Source organism: Furipterus horrens, unplaced genomic scaffold (assembly GCF_987537825.1).
Source record: "Furipterus horrens unplaced genomic scaffold, mFurHor1.1.pri manual_scaffold_5, whole genome shotgun sequence".
Classification (NCBI taxonomy): domain Eukaryota; kingdom Metazoa; phylum Chordata; class Mammalia; order Chiroptera; family Furipteridae; genus Furipterus; species Furipterus horrens.
Genome location: NW_028327175.1, coordinates 187,986,299 through 188,011,730, shown reverse-complemented (window position 1 = coordinate 188,011,730; position 25,432 = coordinate 187,986,299). Strand labels below are relative to the sequence as shown.

General features: G+C 36.2%; 1 protein-coding gene and 1 pseudogene across 2 annotated transcripts in view; one reads left to right on the top strand and one right to left on the bottom strand.

Moving 5' to 3' along the window:
* MXI1 (MAX interactor 1, dimerization protein) overlaps nucleotides 1-25,432 on the bottom strand; it is a 75,463-nt gene that overhangs the window by 18,058 nt on the left and 31,973 nt on the right. For both annotated transcript variants that reach the window (XM_090278568.1, XM_090278569.1), the window contains exon 3: nucleotides 20,946-20,975. In XM_090278568.1, coding sequence (XP_090134694.1) covers nucleotides 20,946-20,975 — 30 coding nt within the window. The remainder of the gene's footprint in view (nucleotides 1-20,945; nucleotides 20,976-25,432) is intronic.
* Nucleotides 4,296-6,070, top strand: LOC150010624 (DNA repair protein Ku70 pseudogene; annotated as a pseudogene).

The following is a 25,432-nucleotide window of genomic DNA, read 5'->3' as shown; positions in this document are numbered from 1 at the left end:
ACGGGGGGAAGTTAAGAATAATAGAGAAAAGGGTGAAGCCAAAGAACTTATATGCACAACCCATGGACAGGAACTAAGGGGGGGTGGGACTGCTGGAGGGAAGAGGGGTACTGGGCAGAGGGGAGCAAAGGGGAAAAATTGGAACTACTGTAATATCATAATCAATACTTTAAAAAATGATGCAGGTAAGAAAATCTGCACATGTACAAAAGGTGCTGTCATAAAAGTTCTAAGGGGACAAAGGGGTGATGTGCGCAAACAAAAGCCTGGGACAGCATTGGGGCATCTGCTTCAGTGGAGTGTACAGGATGACTCATTCTCACTGTTAGGAGTTAAGGAGACCAGAATATTCCACTTTGGCATATTGAATACTTTTAATTAGTTACTTAAGAAACAGCCAGTGCTAGAAGGATATGCTGATCCTCCTTTCTCCCCTAAAATCAAAAAATTAATCTCCCACATGAAGGTACCTACCTTGAACCAAAAGAGTAGAAGTCATCCTTATCACCAGAGAAAGGGAATTTGGATTTAACACAGGCATGACAAAAAAAGTAATTTAGACATTAAGTCTATAGAAATTTGTTGTGCAGCATGGTAGCCACTGGCCACTGTGGCTATTGGTCACTTAAAATGTGCCTGATCACAACTGAGATGCAGAAAGTGTAAAACACACATGGGATTTTTATTAATGTGAAAAAACCTCATTAATATTTTATATTAATTACATGTTGAAATGATACCATTTTGGATGTAGTGGGTTAAGTAAAAAATACATTAATAAAATTCCTTTCACACACACACACAAAAGGAAAAATAAAAAAGAATCCGTTTTTTTCTATTTCATTCAAATAAATATTATGAAACTAAGCACTGTTGACTACAACTTAAAAATAAAAAAAAATTTACTGTAGCAAATTCTAAGGCTAATTAAACATTTAGAAAATGACAGGCAAATGTGTATTAACTTTATCACAAGTAAATTAATCTACCTACCTTTATGTGCATGAAAATAAAAAAAATCTATGATCTCAAGAATAGTGAAAAAATAATAACAAATATTTTTCTTCCAAGCACAGCAGATCAAAATGTGTTAAATAAAATTTTTAAAAATTTTTAATAAAATGCTCAACCGGGCAAGAACAAGTTTTAATATACCATATTTAAAATACACTGAAGTAGTTACAGATCATTTCCTATTTAATAAACTCTTATCTCTATTTTAATTACTTTACAGCTTTCAAAAAAGCCAAACTCATAACTGCTTTATAAGCAAAGATATATACATATATATATATTCATATACACATATACACATATACATATATACATATTTTTAAAATCTGTCATAATAAGAATGGCTGTAAATGAATACCTATGAGAACCAATTAGCCATTTCACTACACTCTCTTTGGCTAGAAGCATTTATGGAAATTCCCAGCATTCTATGATGTTTTCCTAAAGCTATTAATTCTAAACTGTGAGGCCATTAACTTTCCAAAGAAGAATAAATCTTCCTAAGGCTCCACCTCAAAACAATCTTCAGCTGATTATGGAAACTTCCACAAAAGAATCTGTTTAAATAATTATATAGGCTTTTAATGATGTCAAATTAAACAGCTATCAAAATAAACCAAGCTACCAAAAAATCAGAAGGCAAACAGGATTAACACAACTGCAGACAAAAATCATAGAGAAGAGTCTATATCTCAAAAAGCAAGCTGAAGTGTAATGAGATGCTAGTATCAGTAATAGAGCTACGTAGACAAAACAGGATGACAACACATCGAGGACAAGACACATATAAATTCCAAACATGTTGAGGAAATGTTTACACAATAAAAAAGTATCTGTCACAGATTCTATGTTATTTATAGTAAAATTTTAAGTCAGAATTGAGTTTCTTGGACTGCTATACTAATTCAAATACAAAAAGAAATGTACTTTCATCTGTATAACAAGCACATTCAAGAGTCATTTTCCTATGGTACACAACTTTAGTAGAGGTCCCATTATGAAGCACAATCACCACATATTTCCTAAATGGGTCATATTACCTAGAATATCCTATGGAGACAAGCTGTTCTCTCTGAAGCAGGAGTGGAAAATAAAACTATTTTCCTTGGAAAGGGAAGATATTTGCAGGGTAGCAAATATCTCACTATGTGCCTTCCTAAAATATTTTCTATCTTGAAGTGGCAGGTGTCTCTCTCTGTCTCTGTCTCTCTCTCACACACACACAAACAAAAAACACAGCTATTTGGCTTCTCACTTAACTTTTTTTCTCTTAACTAACACAAGGTGCATAGCCTACTACAAAAATCAAACAAACAAAAATGTTAATTACCAATTCATATGTGTAAGACACCGTATCAGATACAAAGATGAGTAAATTACAGTCCCTCCCCTCATAGAATATATATGATCTAGAAAGAGAGGACATTACAGTATAAGGTAATGTGGGTTAAAATGAATATAAATGACACAAACAGTGAACAGATAGGAATTCAGAGTTCATACTGGAAATACTATTTTGCAATTGGCTTTTTTCACTTCATATGTCTTGGAAATCTCTCCATATATATAGATATATATATATACACAGAGATCTATATCATTCTTTTATCTACTCCAAGTGTATGGATGTATTATCATTTATTTAGTCAATCTCCTATTGACAGGAATTCATATTATTTCTAAATTCTGGTTATTATAAACACTTTTTTTATTCTTGCTCATACCTCTATGTATATTAGAAGTTCAAAAGCGGACTGGGGAGAGAAGAGTCAAGGAATTTAAGGCAAACGTATAAAGGTAGAAAATATAGGGGAAGATGAAGTTTGAACCAAGTCAATATTTTCAGCAAAAGAGGAAATAAGAGTCATAATAATATGCAGGGAAATTTCTTTAGACCAGGAGTTGAAAGATATGGGTCCTAGCCCTTGGTTCAAAAACTAGATCTGGGAGTAAAAAGTAGGATTGAGTACTTAAAAATCTCAGAATTATTTTCAGACTAGAAGAGATCTTAATGATCATTCCATTCTACCACCTAATTTTAGAGAAACTAAAGTCCTACCCTTAAACTAGAATTGATATTGATAATGCTTAACTTTGTGTTTTGCCTCACACTCTGCTGAAGGGATTTTTTTAAAAGTTTGAACAGTCACGACAGGAAAACAATAAGTGAGAATGGCTGATCCATAAGGAGGATGCAGTTAAAGACAGCATATATTTCAAGTTGATCCAGTCAGCACAGCTCTGATTTCCAGCAACCCGTAGCAACTTGGCAGAGAAAAAAATAAACAGTGGATATGTCCTAAAATTAGAGATGGAGTTGCAAACTATCAAAGCAGTGAGGATATTATTGAAGAGCTACTTAAAAAAAGATTTTATTTATTTATTTTTGAGAGTGGGGAAGGGAGGGAGAGAAATATCGATCAGTTGCTTCTCGCACGCCCCCATCCGGGGACCTGGCCCATAACCTAGGCATGTGCCCTGATCTGGAATTGAACCTGTGACCTTTTCAGTTTGCAGAACAACACCCAGCCCACTGAGCCACACCAGCCTGGGGGAAAAGCTACTTTGATTGTCCAAATGATAAGGAAGAAATTCCCAATATACTGACCTGCAGCTTTCTCTTCAGATTGTTTATAGACCAATGTTTAGAATAAGCTAAGTCGTCCTTCCTTGGAGTTTTGTGTAGCAGTGTGCTTTTCTCTCCTGGTATGACACACTCTCATCTAGTGATCACTAGTGCCTATTAAAATGACTAATCAATACAGCAATATCATACAAAAGCTACCACAAACTGGATTTCTGGAACCTGAGCAAAATATAAACTTGTCAGAGAATAGAAAAAAAAAATGTGACCAGGATTTAGCACAATAATGTTTACTTGTTACATTTTCTTAGGTCTATGCTTCTTAAGGCAAATTCTAGTTTTATAGAAGTATTTACTATTTATCATTATAAAATAAGTATTTATAATAAAGACCTTTTATCACTGTAGCTATAGCATCATGTGTAATAATAATCTTTGGATATTTTACAAAGTTCCAAACTTTTAACGAAGTATGGTTCTAAGCTCATTTTTCCAGCTGCTCTCTCATTTTGTGTGTGTCCAGCACTGGGGGTGGGATGGTGTGGGGTGGTTTACATATATACATGTGCATTTATATATTTATATCAAGGAAAGTGCTTTGGAGACAACAGAATAATAAAGTTTCTAGTATGCCTATAATTAATAAACTGAAAACATTCAGGAACTCTTCCTTGTGCTCGAGTGAGCAATAACCAACATGTCAGGGTGGTAGTCTTACTTTTACAAAAACAAGTGTGATGAAGAAGAACGAGAGGAGGGCCTTGAAGCAGAGGGATAATATAAATATTCAGCAAGAGATAGTTTAATTTGGGGGGGAGAGTTGATGATTCTAGGGCCATGTCTAAAATCTTAGGGTGAAGATGAACTGACTCCATTTGACGAGCACCCAGTGTATCCAAAGTGTGTACACCAGTAAGATCATAAGCAGTGACTGAGAGCTCTTTGGCAGTGGTGTTCTATGGTACTGAGAAGGACAAAACCTCAGTGAGTTTAAAAAATATTTATATCTTACAGGAGTTAGGTAATCCAGGATCTAAACAAATGCTAGAGCTTGCCCAGTTTAAAGGTCAGCAGGGGAAAAAACATTCCCAAGACCTGAATGGCCATGGATATGAAGAAGTGAAGTGCTGTGGGTCTGTGCCAGTCTCTTTAGCGATGTCCAATTCAAGATGAGCCATAGAGCATCATGCTGCTCACTGATAAAGATGGCAATGACAGTGCCAAAGCCAGCTGGGCCAGGGATCTCCGTGACTCAGGTATCTTCCTTGACTTGATGTACCTAAAGAAACATGAGGACTTCAACGTATCCTTATTCTACAGAGATATAATCAGCATAGCAGAGAATGAGCACCTAGGGGTTCACTTCAAGGAATCAAGCAAGCTAGAAGATCGTTGAGAAAGGTTCGTGCCAAGGAGACCAGAAAGCGAGCCCTCAGCAGGTTAAAATTTAAGCTCAACAAAGATATAGTGCTCACTGTTGGCATTAAAACATGGTCCAAAAGGCTCTCAAACCTCCTCCAATCAGGCTTTACCAGAAAACAAATGAACCAGTGAAAATCAAGCTGGGAGCATTTAAGGTAAATACATGCAGTTTGCTTCTGCCTAGAAACACCAAGAGATCTCAGATGTATGGGAGTCATCAGATTGTACTGGAGAAAGAGGACCAAACAGCTAAAACAGGTGGATCCGTTTCAAGCCTTTGAGAATGCAGAAGAAGCACCATTACCTGAGGCCCTCCCTGTTCGGTGTACCCTGAGGAGTCCTTGGTTAATGAGAGCTCAGCCTGGTTCAGTGTTCTACTCACCAAGTGTCTGGAGAAGGAGGTCATGGTAGTGTGCAGATACACCCTCTGCCAGAACATCCCCTCTTATTTTGTGGCCTTGATGCCAGAGGAAGAGGAACTGGATGATCAGAAAATTCAGGTGGCTTTCCCCAGGCTTTCAGTTTGTCTTACCATATATTGATGATAAATGGAAGGTACCCTTTACTAAAAAAGTCATGGCAAACCCAGAGCAGGGAGACAAGATGAAGGCTATTTTTCAGAAGCTCTGCTTTAAATATAGAAGTAACAGCTCTGAGAACCCAGTGCTGCAGCAGTACTTCAGGAACCTGGAGGCCTCAGCTTTGAATTTGACAGAGCCCGAACAAGCAGTAGATCTGACATTGCCCAAGGCTGAAGCACTGGATACAAGACTGGGCTCCCTCATGAATGAGCTTAAGGAACTTGTGTACCCACCACATTACCATCCTGAGGGGAAAGTTCCCAAGCAAAAATAAGATGATAAATGTTCTGGAAGCAAAAGGCCCAAGGTGGAAATATCCAAACACAAACTGAAGGTCCATGTCAGCAAGGGCATGCTGGATAAGTTCACTGTGCCCAGGCTGAAGGAAGCCTGGAAGGTGTACGGGCTGAAAGGCAGGATGAGGAAGCGGGAGCTACTGGACGTGCTCACCAAGCACTTCCAGGACTGACCAGACACTGTACACCCAGCCACCTTTCCACACTGTCGCCAGGCTGCCTGGTTTTGTTCTCAAGTTAAAAATGTTTTTCCTGAGCCAGGAAGAGTCTGCCTGACAAAGCCAGAACTTCACATTTATGAGACTTTCTGTTGCCATGGAAACAGCGTAACCCTCCCACTTTACTGTGCCTTACATTACTGTCTGAATAAAGAGCCCTAATTTTGTCCTATTAAAAAAAAAAAAATTCACCTAACTATAAAACTTTTCATGTAGGGAAGGAATTCAGAGGTCATTTAGGTTTCCTTCTTTTATAGCCAAGAAAAGCAAGGCCCAAGAAGTGGGATAACTTATTTGACATCCACAGTCTACCAGCAGTAGAGGTGAAAAGAAAAATTATCTTCAGATCCCTGGTGCAATTCTCACATCAATGTATTACATATCCCCAAAGAAGTCATCTGTGTTGGATTCCAGGTATCTTTTAGACAATTTAGCTCCTAAACCATGTATATTATTAAAATCTACCTTTCTCCATTTCCCAAAATAACAACGAAAGTCATTTACTTATGAGTTCATTAAGTTTCAACTTTTCTTGATTTAGAATATAAGCAATATGTTATATGTTTGTCCCAGGGCCGAATTAATTATTTTCCAAGTAAATCTGTCTTCAAGAACTGGTTAGTAAGTAACCATATTAGGAAATTCTATTCTCATGACTGAATCCTCCACTTTAGATCTGTGGTTTTTTCACTAGTAACACCCATGGGACTTTCAAATGGCAATATTTACTAGAATACATAGAAAAACAAACAAGTTCAAAATAATTATCCTCTTCTCTGAAAAAGCTAAGATATATCAAAAGAATCTGAATCTCTTCATTTTTAAAAGATAAATAAATGCAACCACTTGCAGAAAAAGCTACTACTTTCCATCTTTAGACTAAAAAAGGAAAGTAGCCATTATTTTTGTTTGCCAAATTAGAAAACCAGATCAGTAGGCTCATCTAATAAAAAGATTTTTTTACTGATATACCTCTTGGCATGCCTAAATTGCCAAAATTTTTACTAAAATAGAAATTTGTTCAAATGAAGATGCTAGTTTAAGAAACAGTGTTTGAGTTTAACTTATTACTACTAAACCAATGTTTATTAGAACATTTACACTGTAGTAATTACTATATGCAGCAAAGGAATTTAATCAACTACCATATTGCCTTAAAGTCTAGTAGAATTCTGCTGCTGTATAATTATTATGAGCACCAGTATAAAGGGTACAGTAAGTTCTATGGATCAAACAGAGTCCTCAAAATAAATTTTTATATACTGTATCATAAAAAAAATATCAAAAAATAAAATATAGCTAGAAAATCTACTAAACTATTTTGTTTTTAAATTACAAACTCATAGTTTGAGAGGGAGTGTTTCCTTAAGCAAGTTACAGCTGCACTGAGATACACGCTCTGCAATCACTTGCATAAAGAGCTACTATATCTTCAGTATAATAGTCACCATGTCCATTACTTAAAGTCTGACTTATTTATTTCCAGACATAATTTCAGAATCCAAGTGTCAAATTATAATATTTCTGGGCTATTTTTAAGACTAACAATCTTATCTCTTCCCATGTACCAGCTGTAGAATTGATTTAAACTTTAGGAACTGGATAGTTGAAATTCTGAGAATACTTGGTTTCTAGAATGCAATCCTTGTCTGAGTCAGCCTCTGTCACCTTGTAGCCTGGGTCAGGGAGTAGAAAGCTTAGCCTTAATGAGCTATTTCTGACAAAGGTCAATATAGAGACTGTGAATCTATCTAGACACTACTGCAATGACTTCATTGCATAGACTGCATTTTAGATGTGTAATTTCATCCTGGCTTCTTCTATTAACCATAAATTTTATCTCCAAAACCCACCCATTACTTCATCTCTATCTCATATAACATTCAATTCTAATGCTAACAGGTGCCTATTTCTGTACTCTTAACAGCTATTTTTAGTTTGCCTACAGTTTTCAGCATTCCTATCCACATAAAAATAGTCAAAATATTCACTAACTTGCATACAAAAATTAATGCACCAATTACATATCTAACAAACGACAGTACTCTGCATATGTTTATAATGTTAATTTCTATATTTACCTAGTTCTATACCTTCATAAATAATCAAATTCTTTTAAATAAGTGTCTTGTACTTCCCAATGTTTAGGTATTTTTTTAGTGTTTAATAGTTGTTTACCCTTGAAAACTCAGTACTATAACTGGACTCATACTGTTCAAAAAGTGCAAAGAATAAATTTTTCTTCTTTAATATTTTTACATAAATTAAAAATAACGATGTCAGTTTTCCATCTTTAGACTGAAAATGTAAAGTAGCCATTATTCTTGTTTGCCAAATCAAAAAACCAGATCAGTAGCTATTTCCTGGTCTCTGGACAATGCTGTACCTCTACTCTACACAATTATACTTTCAAATTTTGTTGTTCAAGATCTGCCCTGCCTGGTGTGGCCCAATGGATTGAACACTGGCCTGTGAACCAAAGGGTCACTGTTTCAATTCCCAATCAGGGCACATGCCTAGGTTGCGGGCCAAGTACCCTGTTAGGAGCACGTGAGAGGCAATAACACATTGATGTTTCTCTTCCTCTCTTCCTCCTTTCTAAAAAATAAATAAATAAATAACTCTTTAAATTTTGTTGTTCAAGATCTAACAAATACAATTAGGTTATACTTTGTTACATCTTAAATGAAACTGTTACAATTACCACATTCATTCAATATATGGCCTTAATTTTGGTAGATTTCATTGTTTATTAGAGGCTCTTAAAAACCTTTAATTATACCCTTTTTATATGCTACAGAACTCAATCTTTCCTCATTATCAAGTAAACTACATTAGGTAGTAGCATCATATAATATATTGTAAACTTATCTTTGGTTAGTTACATGTATTAAGAAATTGTAAAAAGTTGAGCCATTTGTGCAATGCCATCAGACGATGATGATATCAGCACTTTTTAAGGGCCAAACTATAGAGTTCGTGTACCTTTTGGGACCTCCCCCCATCAATGCTGGCTGCTATGATAAGAGGATGACCAGAGTTGGTGAGCAACACTAGTTAGCCATTTTAGTGAGTATGAAGTGATATCTTATAGTTTTGATTTGCATTTTCCTAATGCCTACTGATGTTGAGCATCTTTTCATGAGCTTATTGGACTTTTGTATATTTTCTTTGAAGAAATATCTATTCAAATCCTTTGTTTTTATACTGGGTTGTCTAAGGGATCCAACTTCATTATTTTGCATGTAGATATCTAGTTGTGTCAGCACCATTTGTTGAAAATACATTGCATGTCTTAGCACCTTGCTGAAAATTGATTGACCCTAAATATTAGGGATTATCTGTGGACTCCATCCCATTGACTTTTAAGTATATTCTTAGGTCAATATCACACTGTCTTGATTACATAGCTTTGTAGTAAGCTTTCAAATTGGGAAGTATGAGTCTTCCAACTTCGTTCTTTTCAAGATTGTTTGGGCTATTTTGGGTACCTTGCATTTTCATATAAACATTAGGATCAGTTGTCAGTTGCTGCTAAAAAGGAAGCTGGGGTTTTGATTTGGCTTGCAGTGAATCTGTACATCAATATGGGGAGTACTGCCATCTTAACAATATAAACTCTTCCAATCCATAAACACAAGATGTCTTCTTTAATTTCTTTAAACAGTGTCTTTAAATTTTCAATGTACAAATCTTTCACCTCCTTGGTTAAATTTATTTCTAATTCTTTTGGATGCTATTGTAAATGGAATTTTTTCTTAAATTCATTTTCAGATTGTTCACTGCAGGTATATAGAAACACAACTGTTTTTGTGTCAATCCTGAACCCTGCAACTTTGCTCAATTTCTTTATAAGCTCTAATAGTTTTTTTTTGTGGATTCCTTAGGATTTTCTATACATAAGACTATGATATCTGCAAACAGAAACAGTTTTACTTCTTTGCTTCAAATTTGGATGCCTTTTATTTCTTCCTCTTGCCTAATTGCCCTGGTTAGACTCTCCAGTACAATGTTGAAAAGAAATCATGAGAACAGACATCCCTGTCTTATTCCTGATCTTAGGGAAAAGCACTCAGTCTTTTAACAATGAGTATGATATTAGCTGTGGGTTTTTTATAAATGCCATTTACCAGGCTAAGGAAGTTACTATAAGGTATTTTCTTTCTTTTTTTTTTTTAATGTATATTTTATTGCTTATGCTGTTACAGTTGTCCCAATTTTTTTTCCCTTTGCCCCTCTCTGCCCGGTACCTGCTTTTCCTTCCATCAAGTCACCCATTTAGTTCATGTCTATGTTTGGCATCACCCTTTCCTATGATATTCTTAACATACTCTTGTCTATTTCATTCCTACCCATTATGCTTCTTGATCCCTGCACCATTTTCCCCTTTCTCCCCCCTTCCCCTCCCAGCTGATAACCCTCCAAACGATCCCATATCTAGGATTCTGTTCCTATTCTGGTTGTTTGCTTAGTTTTTGTTTTTACTTTTTAGATTCAGTTATTGATAGTTGTGACTTTGTTGTCACTTTAATGTTCATAGTTTGATCTTCTTTTCTTAAATAAGTCCCTTTAACATTTCATATAATAATGGCTTGGTGATACTGACTCCTTTAGCTTTACCTTGTCTAGGAAGCACTTTATCTGCCCCTCCATTCTCAATGATAGCTTTGCTGGATAGAGTAATCTAGGTTGTAGGCCCTTGCTTTTCATCACTTTGAATACTTTTTGCCAGCTTCTTCTTGCCTGCAAAGTTTTTTTTTAAGAAATTAGCTTACAGTCTTATGGGAACTCCTTTGTAGGTAACTCTCTGTTTTTCTCTTGCTGCTTTTAAGATTCTTTATCTTTAACCTTTGGCATTTTAATTATGATGTGTCTTAGTATGGTCCTCTTTGGGTCCAACTTGGTTGGGACTCTCTGTGCTTCCTGGACTTGTACGTCTATTTCCTTCATCAAATTAGGGAAGTTTTCTTTCATTATTTTTTCAAGTAAGTTTTCAATTTCTTGTTCTTCCTTTTCTCCTCTGGCAACCCTATGATTTGGATGTTGGTACATTTAAAGTTGTCCCAAAGGTTCCTAATACTCTCCTCATTTTTTTCAATTCTTGTTTCTTCTTTCTGTTCTGGGTGAATGTTTATTTCTTCTTTTTGTTCCAAATTGTTGATTTGAATCCCAGCTTCCTTCCCATCACTGTTGGTTCCCTGTATATTTTTCTTTATTTTACTTTGTATAACCTTCACTTCTTTCTTTATTTTGTGGCCATACTCAATCATTTCTCTGAGCATCCTGATCACCAGTGTTTTGAAGTCTGCATTTGATAGGCTGACTATCTCTGTTTCATTTAGTTCTTGTTCTAGGGTTTTGTTCAGTTCTTTCATCTGGGCTTTATTTCTTTGCTTCCTCAATTTGGAAGCCTTGTTTCCTTAACCTCATAACCTGTTTTTAATGCAAGTTCTGCCAAACCACTCTTGTATTTTGTTTTTCCCTCCTAACAAAACAAATGTGCATTTTTTTCTAGAATGTGTATGTTCTTTTTAAACAAATGCCATACAAACACCCATAATATGCAGCTAAAACCAGTTAAGATATGTTCCTCCTGCCAAGAAATCATAAATAGTTAGGTGATGTACTAAGAAACCACTGCCTTATCCACCGTTACAAAGATTTACTCTTACACATTGTTATAAGATAAGGTAGACTAAAACAATCACTTTGTGAAAATTTCCATATCAAATGGGGACATGTAGATAATATAGAAAAAAAAATGTTGCATTCATTATCATGTCGAAACCATTGGGATAAAAATAATACATTAAAATTATAAAACAAAAATGTTGAAATTATTTGACATTCTAGTCTCCAAGCGTATATAAATCTTTACCATTTTCAACTTATGGAATGAGGAAAGAATAAAGACCTCACAAGTGGAGCATAAACTCCATCAGGCAAACTATACCCCTTTACAAAATCACCGGTCTTTATTTTAGGGTACTACATAATATCCTAAAGAACTGAGAGACTCAATTAGCCTCTTTAAAAAAGTTACTGACTTTTTTTTATAAGCAAGAATAAGTCCTGCATAATAAAAATCCTTTAAGATGTTCCTACTTACCAAGTTTTTTCATATAATTTACATTTTAAGAATTCATAAAATTTTCCATTTACCTCACATGAAATTGTTTTATTATAATACTCTCAAAAGTATTTTATATATTTGCCATTTTTTCACTTAAGTCATTATAATTCAATAACACGTATTACTGGTTATAGATATACTCAATAGTATGTAGAATCATTTTGTCACTCAATGGATATTTACTTAATGACTGCTATATGCTAAGGGTAAATAAGACAAAGTCCCTGCCCTCCCAAAACTTCTAGTCTAGTGAAAGAAGATAATTCAAACTAATAATTCAGAGATAAATGTTAAGGTAAAAGAAAAGACAATAGGATAGAAAGTGACTGTGGGGCAACTACTACACTCTAAAGAGATGACCTGAGAACTGAGAATTAAATAATGATGAAGAGTTACAGCAGAGTCTTTCTAGGAAAAAGAAAGAGCAAGTGCAAAAGCCCAAGATAAAAATGAACATGGTGTGTAGGGGGGGGGGGGAGAAAGCAGTGTCAGCTGGACCAGAAGAGATAAGGAATAGAGTGGTAAAACTTTGTGGGCCACATATTTTATCTAATTGCAATGGGAAGCCAATGAAATATTATAAACAAAAATGAAAAGATATATCCTTTGAGAAGATCACTGTTGCTACTATGTGAAGAATGAAATGTGAGGAGGAATGAATAGAAGCAGTTGATGGAGAACCATATTCTTTCTTTATATGGTTTCTTAATCCTCTCCCCTTCTGTTCACATTTCCATCACCTGACTGTGATTCGTATATCCTTCTGCTACATGGGCTACTTTAGTAAGATCCAAACTAGAATCTCTACTTCTATAGCTACACTGCATGAGTTCTGTCCGGAAAAAGTTCAGCCATTGTTAATATAACCAGAAGTTTGAGCGATGATGTAACCTGGCAGCCAAGGAAAGTAAATTGGAATGTGCATGAGCAAACAATGATGATGACTTCACTGTACTAGTCATTGGGGCAGTAGACACCGTTGAGCAAGCATGTGTACTGTGTGGCCATCACATTCAAAATGACTGAGCCAGTAGAACGAATCTGCATCAAATTTTGTGTTAAGCTTGAACATTCCTCTGCAGAAACTATTTGGATTGAGAAGGCTTTCAAGAACAATGCAATGAGTGCAGTGCAAATAAAAATTTCACACAAACACTTTAAAGATGACAGAAATGCTGTTGAAAGTGATCCACAATGTTAGGCTTACAACAAGCAGAACATCTGAAAATGTTGAAGGTGTATGGGCTGTAATCAACAAAGATTGGCAACTGATAGTACAGGAACTAGAAGCTGATGTGGGGCTTCCAAAACCTACTGTGTCCGAGATTTTGACGCAGGATCTTGGCATGAAACATGTCATGGCAAAATTCATTCCACGGCTTCTGCTACCAGAGCAGAAGAAACACTGTGTTGCAGTTGCTAATGACTTGATTCAAACTGCTACCAATGAACCAGATTTCCTCAAGTAGATCATAACCTGAGATGAATCATGGGTCCGTCCGTGGCTATGATCCAGAAATGAAGACCCAGTCATCCCAATGGAAGGCACCTGGTTCTCTATGCCCGAAGAAATTGTGACAAAGTTGCAGCAAGATCAAGACCATGTTAACTGCGTTGTTTGATTGGGAAGGTACTGTCCATCACGAGTACACCCATCCAGGCCAAACAATTAATAAGCAGTACTACCTCAATGTTTTTTGTTGCTTGAGAGATGTAATACAACAAAAACAGCCACAGTTATAGGCAACTGGTGATAGGCAGCTTCGTGATGACAATGCACCTGTTCATGCATCACATCTCATGCAGGTTTTTAGTAAAACATCAAATCACCCCAGGTGACTCAGCCCCTCTACAGCCCAGATTTGACGCTCTGTGACTTCTGGCTTTTCCCAAAACTAAAATCACCTTTGAAGGGGAAGAGATTTCAGACAATGAAATTCAGGAAAATACACGTATGATGGGGCAGCTGATGGTGATTCCAACAAAGGATTTTGCAGAGTGTTTCGAACAGGGAAGAGATGCTGGGAGAACTGTGTGAGGTCCAAAGGTAGTCACTTTGAAGGGGACTGAGGCATCATTGTCTTAAGTATAAAGTTTCTTGTATCCTGTATCTTCTTTAATAAATGTCTCTCTTTTCCATATTACATGGCTGGATACTTTCTGGACAGACCTCGTATTTCTTTTGAAAGTGCTTTGTCCATGCCTATCTTTTTGCTTCTAAAGCCTCAAAAATTCACTACTGCCAACAAAATAAAATCCAGATTCCTTGACATTCAATAACATTCCACAATTTAATTCTAAACTACCTTTTCAGTCTCATTTCCCACTATTAATTTGATAGACTTTGTTCTTCCTCTCAGTATGGACTACTCACTCCTAAATACAGCTTATGATGCCACCTTCCTGCTTCCATGGACTTACCACTTTCCTTAGATTCAAAATCTGTTTCTTCTTCATGGCTCAGCATACATTCTCCTTGGTTATCCAGAGCAGTGGCTTTTTGACTATGATCAGTGTTTCACATCATGTATATGCAAGTTTCACAATTCTACATTTAACTTTACTTCAAGCAATGCACTTTGATATTTTCTATTCTATTCCTTTTTTGAAATGACTCACTAAAATGACTACATAGACCACAACTGGGTTTCAACCTTCAGTCTGGAAACCAATTTTAGTGCACCTTCTTGGATTCACTGGTAACTTAACTAGATCCTGGTATTGAAAGATGAAAACTATAATTACCAAACTATAATGACCTTAATTAATCTTAAGAAAAGGATGGGATCAGTATCTTATACTTTGCTTTATCTATTGCAATGCCAATCACAATATTAATTAATCATTATGGAAAAAAGACTGATAATAGACACAGCTATCATATTTATAATCCTATAGGATTATGAATAGGTCTGTTTTGTGTTGCCATTGTCTTGTTTCAAATTGTAGCTAAGCTGGTCAAAATGGCTAGTTTTTAATAACACTTTGACCTACACTTTCTGGGTTTCTATTTTATGTGATTATATAATATTATGCATAGTGAGAGAATGGAGTAAGTACTCTATAAATGCTTATTTTCATATTTGCCTCAGAAGTATAAGAAAGTCTCTATATGGAGGATACCAATTACCACCATTCATTGGACATGCTTTTCTGAAAAACACTCAGGCACTTCTGCTCTGCCTAGGAAGGCACTGTTAGTTCAGTATCATCCATTGGGCCTTCTAGCTTTGCCAAAATTGCAAAAAGGGTGAGCCTTCTGTTTCAATGAAATGGCAGCTATTAAGGTTGGATGGCCTCTCCAGCCATCAGCACTAAGTTTCATGACCATTCAAGTCCTGTTAGTTGTTGTTCGTTCAAAAACATCATCAGTAATTTTAATTAATAAAATAAAAAATAATAAAGCAATCTAAAAACTATACTGATTTCTACTCTGGCAAAAGTTCCAACACATAAGATAAGCTAATGTAAATTCTTAAATCTTAAACATTCATTAATTTTACCCTGTGATGATTCATACAGGTTCCTTTAGTATCCCTAAAGGTACTCAGCTTCCCTTTTACCTCCACGTCCTGAGTCTGTTATGGGTCTAGGGAGATAAGGTGAGTACCCAAGTAACAAATGCTCTGAACCATCTATACTAGGCTCAGTGTAACTGTCAGGGTTTTAGGCAGAAATAAGCCCCCAGAACTTATCCAAAAAGGAATTAGAATTTCTTTATCAGTCCTGAATCTACCTAAAGCTCCCTAATGAGCTGTAGGCACTTAGGGATAATTGTGGGCCAGAACAAACTACTCTGTGCCTTCCAGACCCCAAATTTCCAATTAGGGTTCTCTCTAAGATCTGAGAATATTAACCTCCATATTTGTTGGCTATTGTCTCCTCAAGGACAGACCCAGGGATTCAACAATCTTGGGGTTTTGTTTAAGACTGCCATCTGGAATTATTCTGTCATTAACTAACAGTTTAAAATCATCTACCCTAATTCTCACTGCACTGCCCCAGTAGAAATCATTAACTCAAAGCAGCTTTATGTGCAAGATTTTAGAACTGAGCTAAAAAGAAAACAACACCAACAAAAAACTTCTAACGTCAATATATATGCAGAGTGGAAGAATTTCAAATATGAATTACTTCAGGAATATTTTTTTCAGAATGAAGGTAAAATAAAACTGTCCTTTTGACAGTGAATTACTTTCCTCATATGAGCTCACACTCAAAAGCAAATGAAAGGTAGAGCCAAAATTCTATTTATTTTAAAGGATGCCAAATCTAGGTTAACTTTTTTCTTTAAAATGTCAAATAAAAATGATATCTTGAGGAAAAAAGAACCATTAAATAGAACTATGTAGGGGCTTTAAAATGTAGTAACAATACAGGCTTACATGTTAAAAATATTTTTTATATTTGGCTTCTTGTAAATTTGGCTGAAACACCCACCCCCACACACACTTCCTCCCTTAAATCATCCTGTATCTACCAATATTTTTGGTTTTTTGCTGGATCACAAGCTGGTAACTTTCCAGAAGTGAAGTACAGGTTATTACATTGGATTCTTCCTTTAGCACTCAGTCTCTGATACATTCTACTAAATAAGATTTATTTATGTTGACAAATACCCCTTTTGAAAACAAATTCATCTTGGAGAGGCTAATTCTATATTACCTTTCAATTAAGCCTCAAGGAAGAGAGGGAAGAGGGAGAGAAAAAAGAGGAAGGGAGAGAGAAGAAATAATTTGAGAAATAAAGGGTATCCAGGACTATCAAAAGAGGACAGAAGAGGATGAGGAAACCATGTCTTAAGTGAGGTAGAAAACCAACCAGAAAGTCTCAGACATAAGTAAATAAAATGAGAACAAAAAGCCTTCACTAGAGACACTGGAGATTGTGTACAGTCCAGGTGATAAAAGCCATGCATGGCATACCAGTGCCACAGACAGACACTAGAGTAAACAACTTATAGGGAATATCAGAACTGATATGCAGAATGCATTAAACAAACTGTACTCAAGGATTTAAATAGCTCCATCCCCAACAGTTGACTAAACAGCCTCTGGACTCCAGTGCTTAAAAAAAATCTTTTTTCCAAGTTTCCCATAAGGGTCTCCCAAGGACCACATTCAAGTGGGTGAAATAATGATAAAATCTACATATTTATCAGTATTTAAAACATGTGACCCAAAATACACTCTAATTTAAAGTTCGACAAAGGGTTTTATTTCCCGAATCCTCAGAGTCAGTATTTCTTGGTCTTTTTGCTATGTCTTAACTAGCTACAATATAAGGCAGAAAAGAGGTTCTTTAAAATGAAAGATTTCCTGTCAAACTGTTTTGCCACAAACTAGCAAACATCTTTGACTAAACCACTGAACTTTGCTCCACTTTTATCCTTCACTCAGTACGAAGCCGTCAGCTAATACCAATGCATCAAATGCTAGGAACTGAGGATGACAAATTGAACAAAACAAAACAAACAAAAATTGAACAAAACAGAATCCCTGCCTTTGAGGCAATCACAGTCATTTGGCAGAAAGAGACACATGAACAATAATAATACCTGATTAAGTTTTACAGTAGGAGATATGAACAGAACACAGCTCAAATGAAGTGGTAAAAGCCACAAAGTCAGCTTGGAGGACTATGCTAAGTCTGTTCAAGAGAATTTGACATTTAAATTACCATATTTTTCACTCCATAAGATGCATTGCCCCCCCCAAAAAAAGTGGGGGGGGGAATGTCTGTGCATCTTATAGAGTGAATATTGCATCACAGTGATGTGTGTTACCTGACCTATCAGCAGTGGTGACAGCTGTTAGAAGAGGAAGCGGTGGGCCCAGGCGAAACCCCTGGGGACACTTAAATGTCCCACTTTACTGCTGAATCTCAGGGCGTCTGGTCAGTATGAAGATAGCGAAGAAAGTGATACCAGTGATTGTGAACAACCGAGCTTCATAAATTCTGACACTAGTGATGATGAGTTCTTGGGGTTCCCAGAAAACTAGAAGAGTACCTGAACCTTAAAGTCTCCCCTCATTTGTTAATGACAGTGATGATGGTTCTTAATACTGCTGTTGACTGCTGTTCACTTTACATGGTTGAAATATTATTCTGTTATATTTTATTAAATATTTTAGTACACCATTTGGTTCAGAATATTTTTTTTCTTGTTTTCCTCCTCTAAACCTAGGTGCATCTTATGGTCAGGTGCATCTTATAGAGAGAAAAATACGGTTATCTACAATGCGGCAGTTAGGCTAGTCAATCTGTAAGGTCCCTTCTATTTAAAAAAAGGGAAGACAGAAAGTTAAAAGTCACAGAGACTTTTTTTGTCAAAAATGACTGGTGCAGACAATTCCAGCTTATTAATCTTATTTCTATCAAAAAGAGAATATTTATACAATCCTCATCTTCTCTCCCAAACTTGTCCTCTTCCTATATTCCCTTTCTCAGTATATAATACCACCTAAAACTTTATCTTCCATAGCAAACTAATCACCAATTTCTATTGATGCTACTCCCTACTATCTCTTTATTCTGTGTACTTCTATCTCCAATGGCCCCATCATCTCTTACCATGGAGGATTCCAAAAGCTTCCCAGAGTGTTTTTATCTCTGAGATCCCTCATCCCAATCAACCAATTCTCACACTGCAGCCAAATTGATCTTTCCAGAACACAAATCTGATCATGTGATAGCCATATTAATTAAAATCATTCAGCTGCTCCCTATTGTTCTCAGAAAAAAGTCCAAACTTGCCCTGACTAGTGTGGCTCAGTTTTTTGGGTGTCATCCAGCAAAGCGAAAGGTCACCACTTTGACTCTTAGTCAGGGCACATGTCTGGGATGCGGGTTTGGTCCCCGGTTGGGGCACATACCTAAGTTGCGGGTACGTCCCTGGTCTGGGAGCATATGAGCATGCGAGGCAACTGATCAATGTTTCTCTCTCACATCAATGTTTCTCACCCTCTCTTTCTTCCTCCCTTCCCCTTTCTCTCGAAATAAATGAATAAAATCCTTTTTTTTTAAGTCCAAAGTCTTCAGTATAGCTGTTGACCTGTGGCCTGGTTTGCCTCATGCTACAATCTTTTATACTCATATTGAACCTCTTGCAGTTTCTTCAATATACAGTGTTCACTCACCATCCTCTGAAGAGCCTTCCAAGACTCCCTCAAAAAAGAATCTGGTGACCCTCCAAAATAATCTTTCAGCTTCTCCATGTCTATACTTACCACACTATATGTTATTTTAATTACCTATCTGTCTTCCCCAGGAAGTTTAAGTTCCTTAAGGACAGACACTATCTTACACATTCTTGTATTTCCTATGTAAAGCATTATGCCTGCCTGGCAATGACATACAATTCATGCTTGATAAAGATTTGTTGAGTGCATAAATAAATGAACTAACTGCAAAGAAAGAGAAATTCAATGTTCTACAATTTGTCATCTTGGAGACGCCTCAGGTGGCTTGGCCATGTCAAAAGAATGGATGCAGGCCGTATCCCCAAAGACCTCCTCTACGGCGAGCTAGCAGAAGGCAAGAGGATGACAGGGCGCCCAAAACTGCGGTTCAAAGACATCTGCAAAAAGGACGTGACACAATGCTCCATCAATCTCAACACATGGGAAGTTCAAGCAGACGACCGCCTAGCCTGGAGGCTCGCGGTCAGGCAAGGTACGTCACGTGCAGAGGCTGCGCGCAACGAGGAGGCGGTCCAGAAAAGATCGAGGCGGAAGCAGCGTCAACAGCAGCAACAACGGCCATCTGCCTTCACCTGTACCAAGTGCGGCAGGGATTGTCACTCCCGAGTCGGACTGCACAGCCATTCTCGGCGGTGCAGATAGACTCTCAGGAAGCTACGCCATCGTCTCTCGAGACGGACGGCTGCCGACGACGACGACAATTTGTCATAATATGAATTAGCTACTCTACAGAAACCCAATCCTTTAGCAAGACCATATTTAAGCCATGAGCCTCTAACAATAAACCTGTTTTCAGAGACAGAAGTAAAGAAGACTAAACCATAAAATCATAATTCAAGTGAACTTAAAACTGGATTCCCAGTTTGGACAGTGTAAGCTTACTATTTAAGTCATTTTTTAGAGAAAAATACATATATATTAGAATCAGGAAAACTCTGACTCCAAAAAACCTCCGCTGCCTTGCGGCATACCTCTTCAGGGAAAGGCTAAGGGAGTAAACCCCGACAGAAAATCCGGAGCCGGAGTCCCTAAGGCGGTTTGACGTTGTAGTCAACACCGGCAACTCCTGCGGCGCACCTGAAGCCAAGCTGTATTGACTCCGTCTTTCCCTTGGACCCTTCAGCTGCGAAGAGAGGGGGGGTCTGCTGCATGGGCAACAGCAGACCCTCCATATCACCCTGCCCAGGCTCTGTAGCTTCAGCTTCACTGGAGAGGACACTCCAGCGTCATCGCAAGATGTCAATTCAACACGGGAGGAGACAGATACCGTGTCACTCCCGAGTCGGACTGCACAGCCATTCTCGGCGGTGCAGATAGACTCTTAAGAAGCTACACCATCGTCTCTCGAGACGGACGGCTGCCAATGACGACGATTATATACTATACATTTAAAAATATATATAACTACATATGCATTATTACATTATTTTCACAGGTAAAATGCTGAGTTTCCTTTTTAAACATAAATGAAAGCTGCACCTCATTACTGACTCACCGATTCTTTTCCAGCTCATTGTGTGTAGACCTAAAAGGGGGGAAAAAAAAAGAGCATTAGCTATGTTTTGTTGCTAAGGCTACAGAAAGGGGGATTAGTTTAGTTACTACTATAACCACATTCAGGGAATTTATTTAACAATGCAATATATGACCAGACTTCTATAATCTCACTCATCAAGAAGAAATAGTCTACATTCATTAGGACTGTTCATTCAGATATAATGTTTTCAGTTAATAACTCTAAATATTCTGCAACTGGAATTTCATTGTTCTTTTACTAAAACTAATACTAGCACATGTTCTTTAGCTTATTTCTAGTATCCTACATTTTGATTTGTAGACATTTTATCAGAAATTTAAATCCTAATATAATCTCATTTTTGTTTAAAAACAGAAAAAGAATGTATGTGCTTTTATGTCCTTTTCCATCTCCACTTACTCCTAAACAGGGAGAAAAAGTTTTAGCTAGTATAGAAGCTGAAACAGCCTTGCCTTACTGCTAAGACAAATTCCAGCCTTCCTGCCTTGCGTGTAAAATATAAACGAGAGAAAGTTATAAAAGAAAGGGAAATAACATAAATAGAAAATATATTAATAAAATCAACGAACATATTTTTTAAAGACGGGGAGGATATACCTCAAATTACTAACAATGGTTGTTTTCTTTTTGTGACTTTTTTCCTTTTGCTTACCAGTATTTGTTATAATAATAGCACCTACTGAAGAAGCAAAGTGTCTGCTGAAGAGTGTGCCAAGCAGTTAACATACATCATCTCATTTTATCTCCCAAACAACCCTTGTTTTATAAACAAGATTACTGAGGCTCAGAAAGGTTAAGAGAGATGCTCCTATCCCAAGAGGATAAGTAGCAGCCCAAGCTCTTAAACCACCTGGTGACAAGCAATACTGAAGAGAGGTTAAGAGCAGACTCTTAAGGTCAGACGGCCTGGGTTCAAATACTGCGTGGCTTTGTTCAAGTCCCTTCATTTCTCTGTGCTCAGTTTCCTCATCTATGAACTAGGGAAAATAATAGTACTTCCTCACGTTACTGTTATAGGAATAAACAAGTTTACTTTGAACAGTAAAATATAACAAACACTAACTAAAGTTAGGTATTATTAGAATTAAGTTATACTAGTTCTCTTGAATGAACATGTATTACTCTTACAATAATTTAACATTAACAATACAGGAATTTTACAAAGGAGAACTTAAGTTCCTCTCACCAGAACTAAAACTTTAACCATTTAATATAGTGTATTCTGGTTAATGTCAAATGCCTTCAGCATATTACATTACTGATTACTTTAATCTGACTTATTATTCCAATGGACGTTTAATAATCAAATCATCGTTTTGTGGAAATTTTACCCACTGTCTTAGCTCAAAAGGCTTCTCTGAGTTACTGTCTCCTGTCTACCTTTTGCTTTCTTGGCTGTTTCATAAGGTCCAAGTGACACAGGTTGAAAAAGACTGATGATCATTTTCAAGAGACTATCTTAATAGAAGGACTTATCCCTCAAAAAAATTAAAAAAAAAAAAAGAATCTTATGATGCTTCTATAGTTCAGCCAAATTAAAGGCAAATATATGTAAAATTCAGATGAAAGAAACTATAAAAACATAGAACTTTTAGTCTTAGAGAGACTCAAAAGGTCAAAACACAGTAAATAAATATTACAACTAAATCTCTACTACCATATAAGTGTTTATTAAAAGTTTTAAATTCTTTTTATTTGATTGAAATGTCAAAGTAAATGAATACGTTAGAAGAGGAAAACAAAAAAATATCATTCAAAATTTCAATGGGTTATCAATAACACAATTCTCCACCCCCTCTTAGTAAGTTTTGGTTTAATTGCCATTATCTGAGAAGAAAACTTAGAATAAGTAAAACAAAAACAATGAAATACAAGAGTAAGTAATAAAAGGAAATAATCTATTTAGAGAGAAGTAGACGATGCACCATAAACCTATTCTAAACAGTCTGGCAATCCAATATATGGCCATAAATAGAAAAGATAATATACCCAAAGAAAATCAATTGTTGAATTCCAATATTATATTGAGCCTATTATCAAAGGAGCACCTAAAGTACATAATCTGACCCCATGCTGTTAACAAAATTAAAACAGCAGGTTCTTCCAACCTCTCTCAGACTTTTATTTACCTTTTTTCTAAAAAAATATAAAATTATAGCTAAGAATATGAACTTTTTCACCAAACCAGGATATTCATGCCATATCTAGTTGTACCACTAGTGTAATTTAACAAGATTTCCAAATATCAAGAAGCAAAAATTATTATATATATGAAACCTTGTCATACTGCCGTGCTTTTAAGATTTTTAGAAAATGCATCAGTAGTATTTACTCATATTTTGATGGCTGTTTTTTGCCTGTAATCTCGTCAACAAATACCGAGTATCTTAAATGTTCAAGGCTGTCTTAGGCTGTGGGAAACAAAGATAGTCTCACTAGTTGGTAAATTAAGATATATATAGAAATAACTCAAGGCAAAATAAATATATGAAGAAAGGTACAAAGTGTGGTGGGGGTGTTTAAAAGAGGAAGAATTTACTTCCAAATGGGGTTATCCAGGAAAACTTTAGAAAAAGGTAGCAGTTAGTATGGGGCTTAAGTGATGAGTATATATGCTACTAGTGGAGGCTGGACCTGGTAGGGTGAGGACATTCCAAGTAGAAAGGATAGCATAAGCAAGACCCATGGTGTTAGAAGGAAAAATCCCAAGTTTAAATATTAACTTTCTTACACTGACTGTGTAACTTTGGACAAGTTCTAACTTCTCTGATTAACAGTTTCCTCATTTGTAAAACTGGAATAAAATCACATGCCTTGGCTGGGTTACTGTGAGAATAAGAGAAAAATATGTAAAAATATGTAGCATGTAATAAGTATTTGGTAAATGTTAGCCACTGCAAATATTATTATTATTTTTAGAAGTATTATTAAGTATTGTACATGGGACAAATGGACAAGTTCTCAATAATACCTGGAATTAGCCTGGAAGTAAATAAATGACCATAACAATGAAAAAATGAAACTGAAAGAGAAGATTGATATTTTCATTATTTAGTCCGCTGTGAATACAGTACAAGACTTAGGGTATGACAGAAAGACACCTAACTATATCTACACAAAGAAGATAATAATCCAAATAGTGCTGACACCAAATGCGTAATTTAACTTATCACATACTAGCACACTCAGAAACAACCTCTTTGCTCTTCTGAGCCTGTGTGTCCAACCAAGCCCATCCAATAATGTGCCACTGAAATATCCAATTACGATAAATTACCTGTAAGGTTGAGATGTTCTGAATAATCCATCTGGCTAACCCACTCTTCTTCTCCAAGTGAAAAGCAATCTGAGAGCAAACACTGATGAACTGCCTTTCTCTGAATGCTTAACAACTTCCAATGACAGAGAGAAAGACATTTCTACCATTTTACCATGGAATCACAGGTAATCTTTCTCACAAATAACATCCCTCTAAGAGAGACATGCTAGTGAATTTTCTATTTTACTGGGAGTCATCTCCATCAGATCTGTGACTTTTCACTGACTACAACACAGCTCTAATACATAAAATTTTAATTCTTTAGGGTTCAGTTTGGTGGCAGTCAATGAAATGAAGCAAAGTTAAAACTGTACAAAACAGTAAGAGTGGTGCCACCGTGAAAAGAAAATAAAAGCCCCCATTTTTGGAATTAATATTCAGTTCTAGCAAAAAAAAAAGACCTCTATCTTTGTTGAATTAATGAGCCAACTCCCAATTTATTAACATTTTTGTTTCTCTTCCTAATCCTAAAGTGCCTAATGGATGTTGTCCTTCCCACAATGAAAAGAACATTCTATGAAGCTAAATGAGTATCTCCTAACTATATCCTAAAGCTTAGAGGAGCCCAAAATCAATGATCTGAGACTCCACCTTTAGAAGCTAGTAAAAGAAACTGAACCAAAAGTATCCTAAAGCTTATACTTCATATACGCATACTCAAAAAGCAAGAAAAGCTGAAAACTTCACCTACATTAGAGAAAGGGTCTGTGAAGTATATACCTGAAGGAGGCTGAAAAAGAGCTAGTGGGATAGTAAAACTTCTCTTTATACTTATTGTTCTTCTTAAACCTGATCCTGTATTTATAAAGTACTAGTACAGTAAACATGTATACAATTATAAATACATACACGTATATTGGGGACACAGAATATTTTTTTACTGCTGCTATAATAAAGTGGTCAATAAACTTTGAAGAGCATTGTAACAGAAGAAAATCACACTTACTGCCAGTAAAGTAATTCTTTCAAAAAGCCAGTTTTGCACATGTTTCTATCAAAGCTGCGTATTTTTAAATTGAATTTATTAGGGTGACATCGGTACACAAGACTGCACAGGTTTCAAGTGTACAAGTCAATGAAATATTAGCTGCACACTGCACTGGGCGCCCATCGCCCCAAAGCCTCT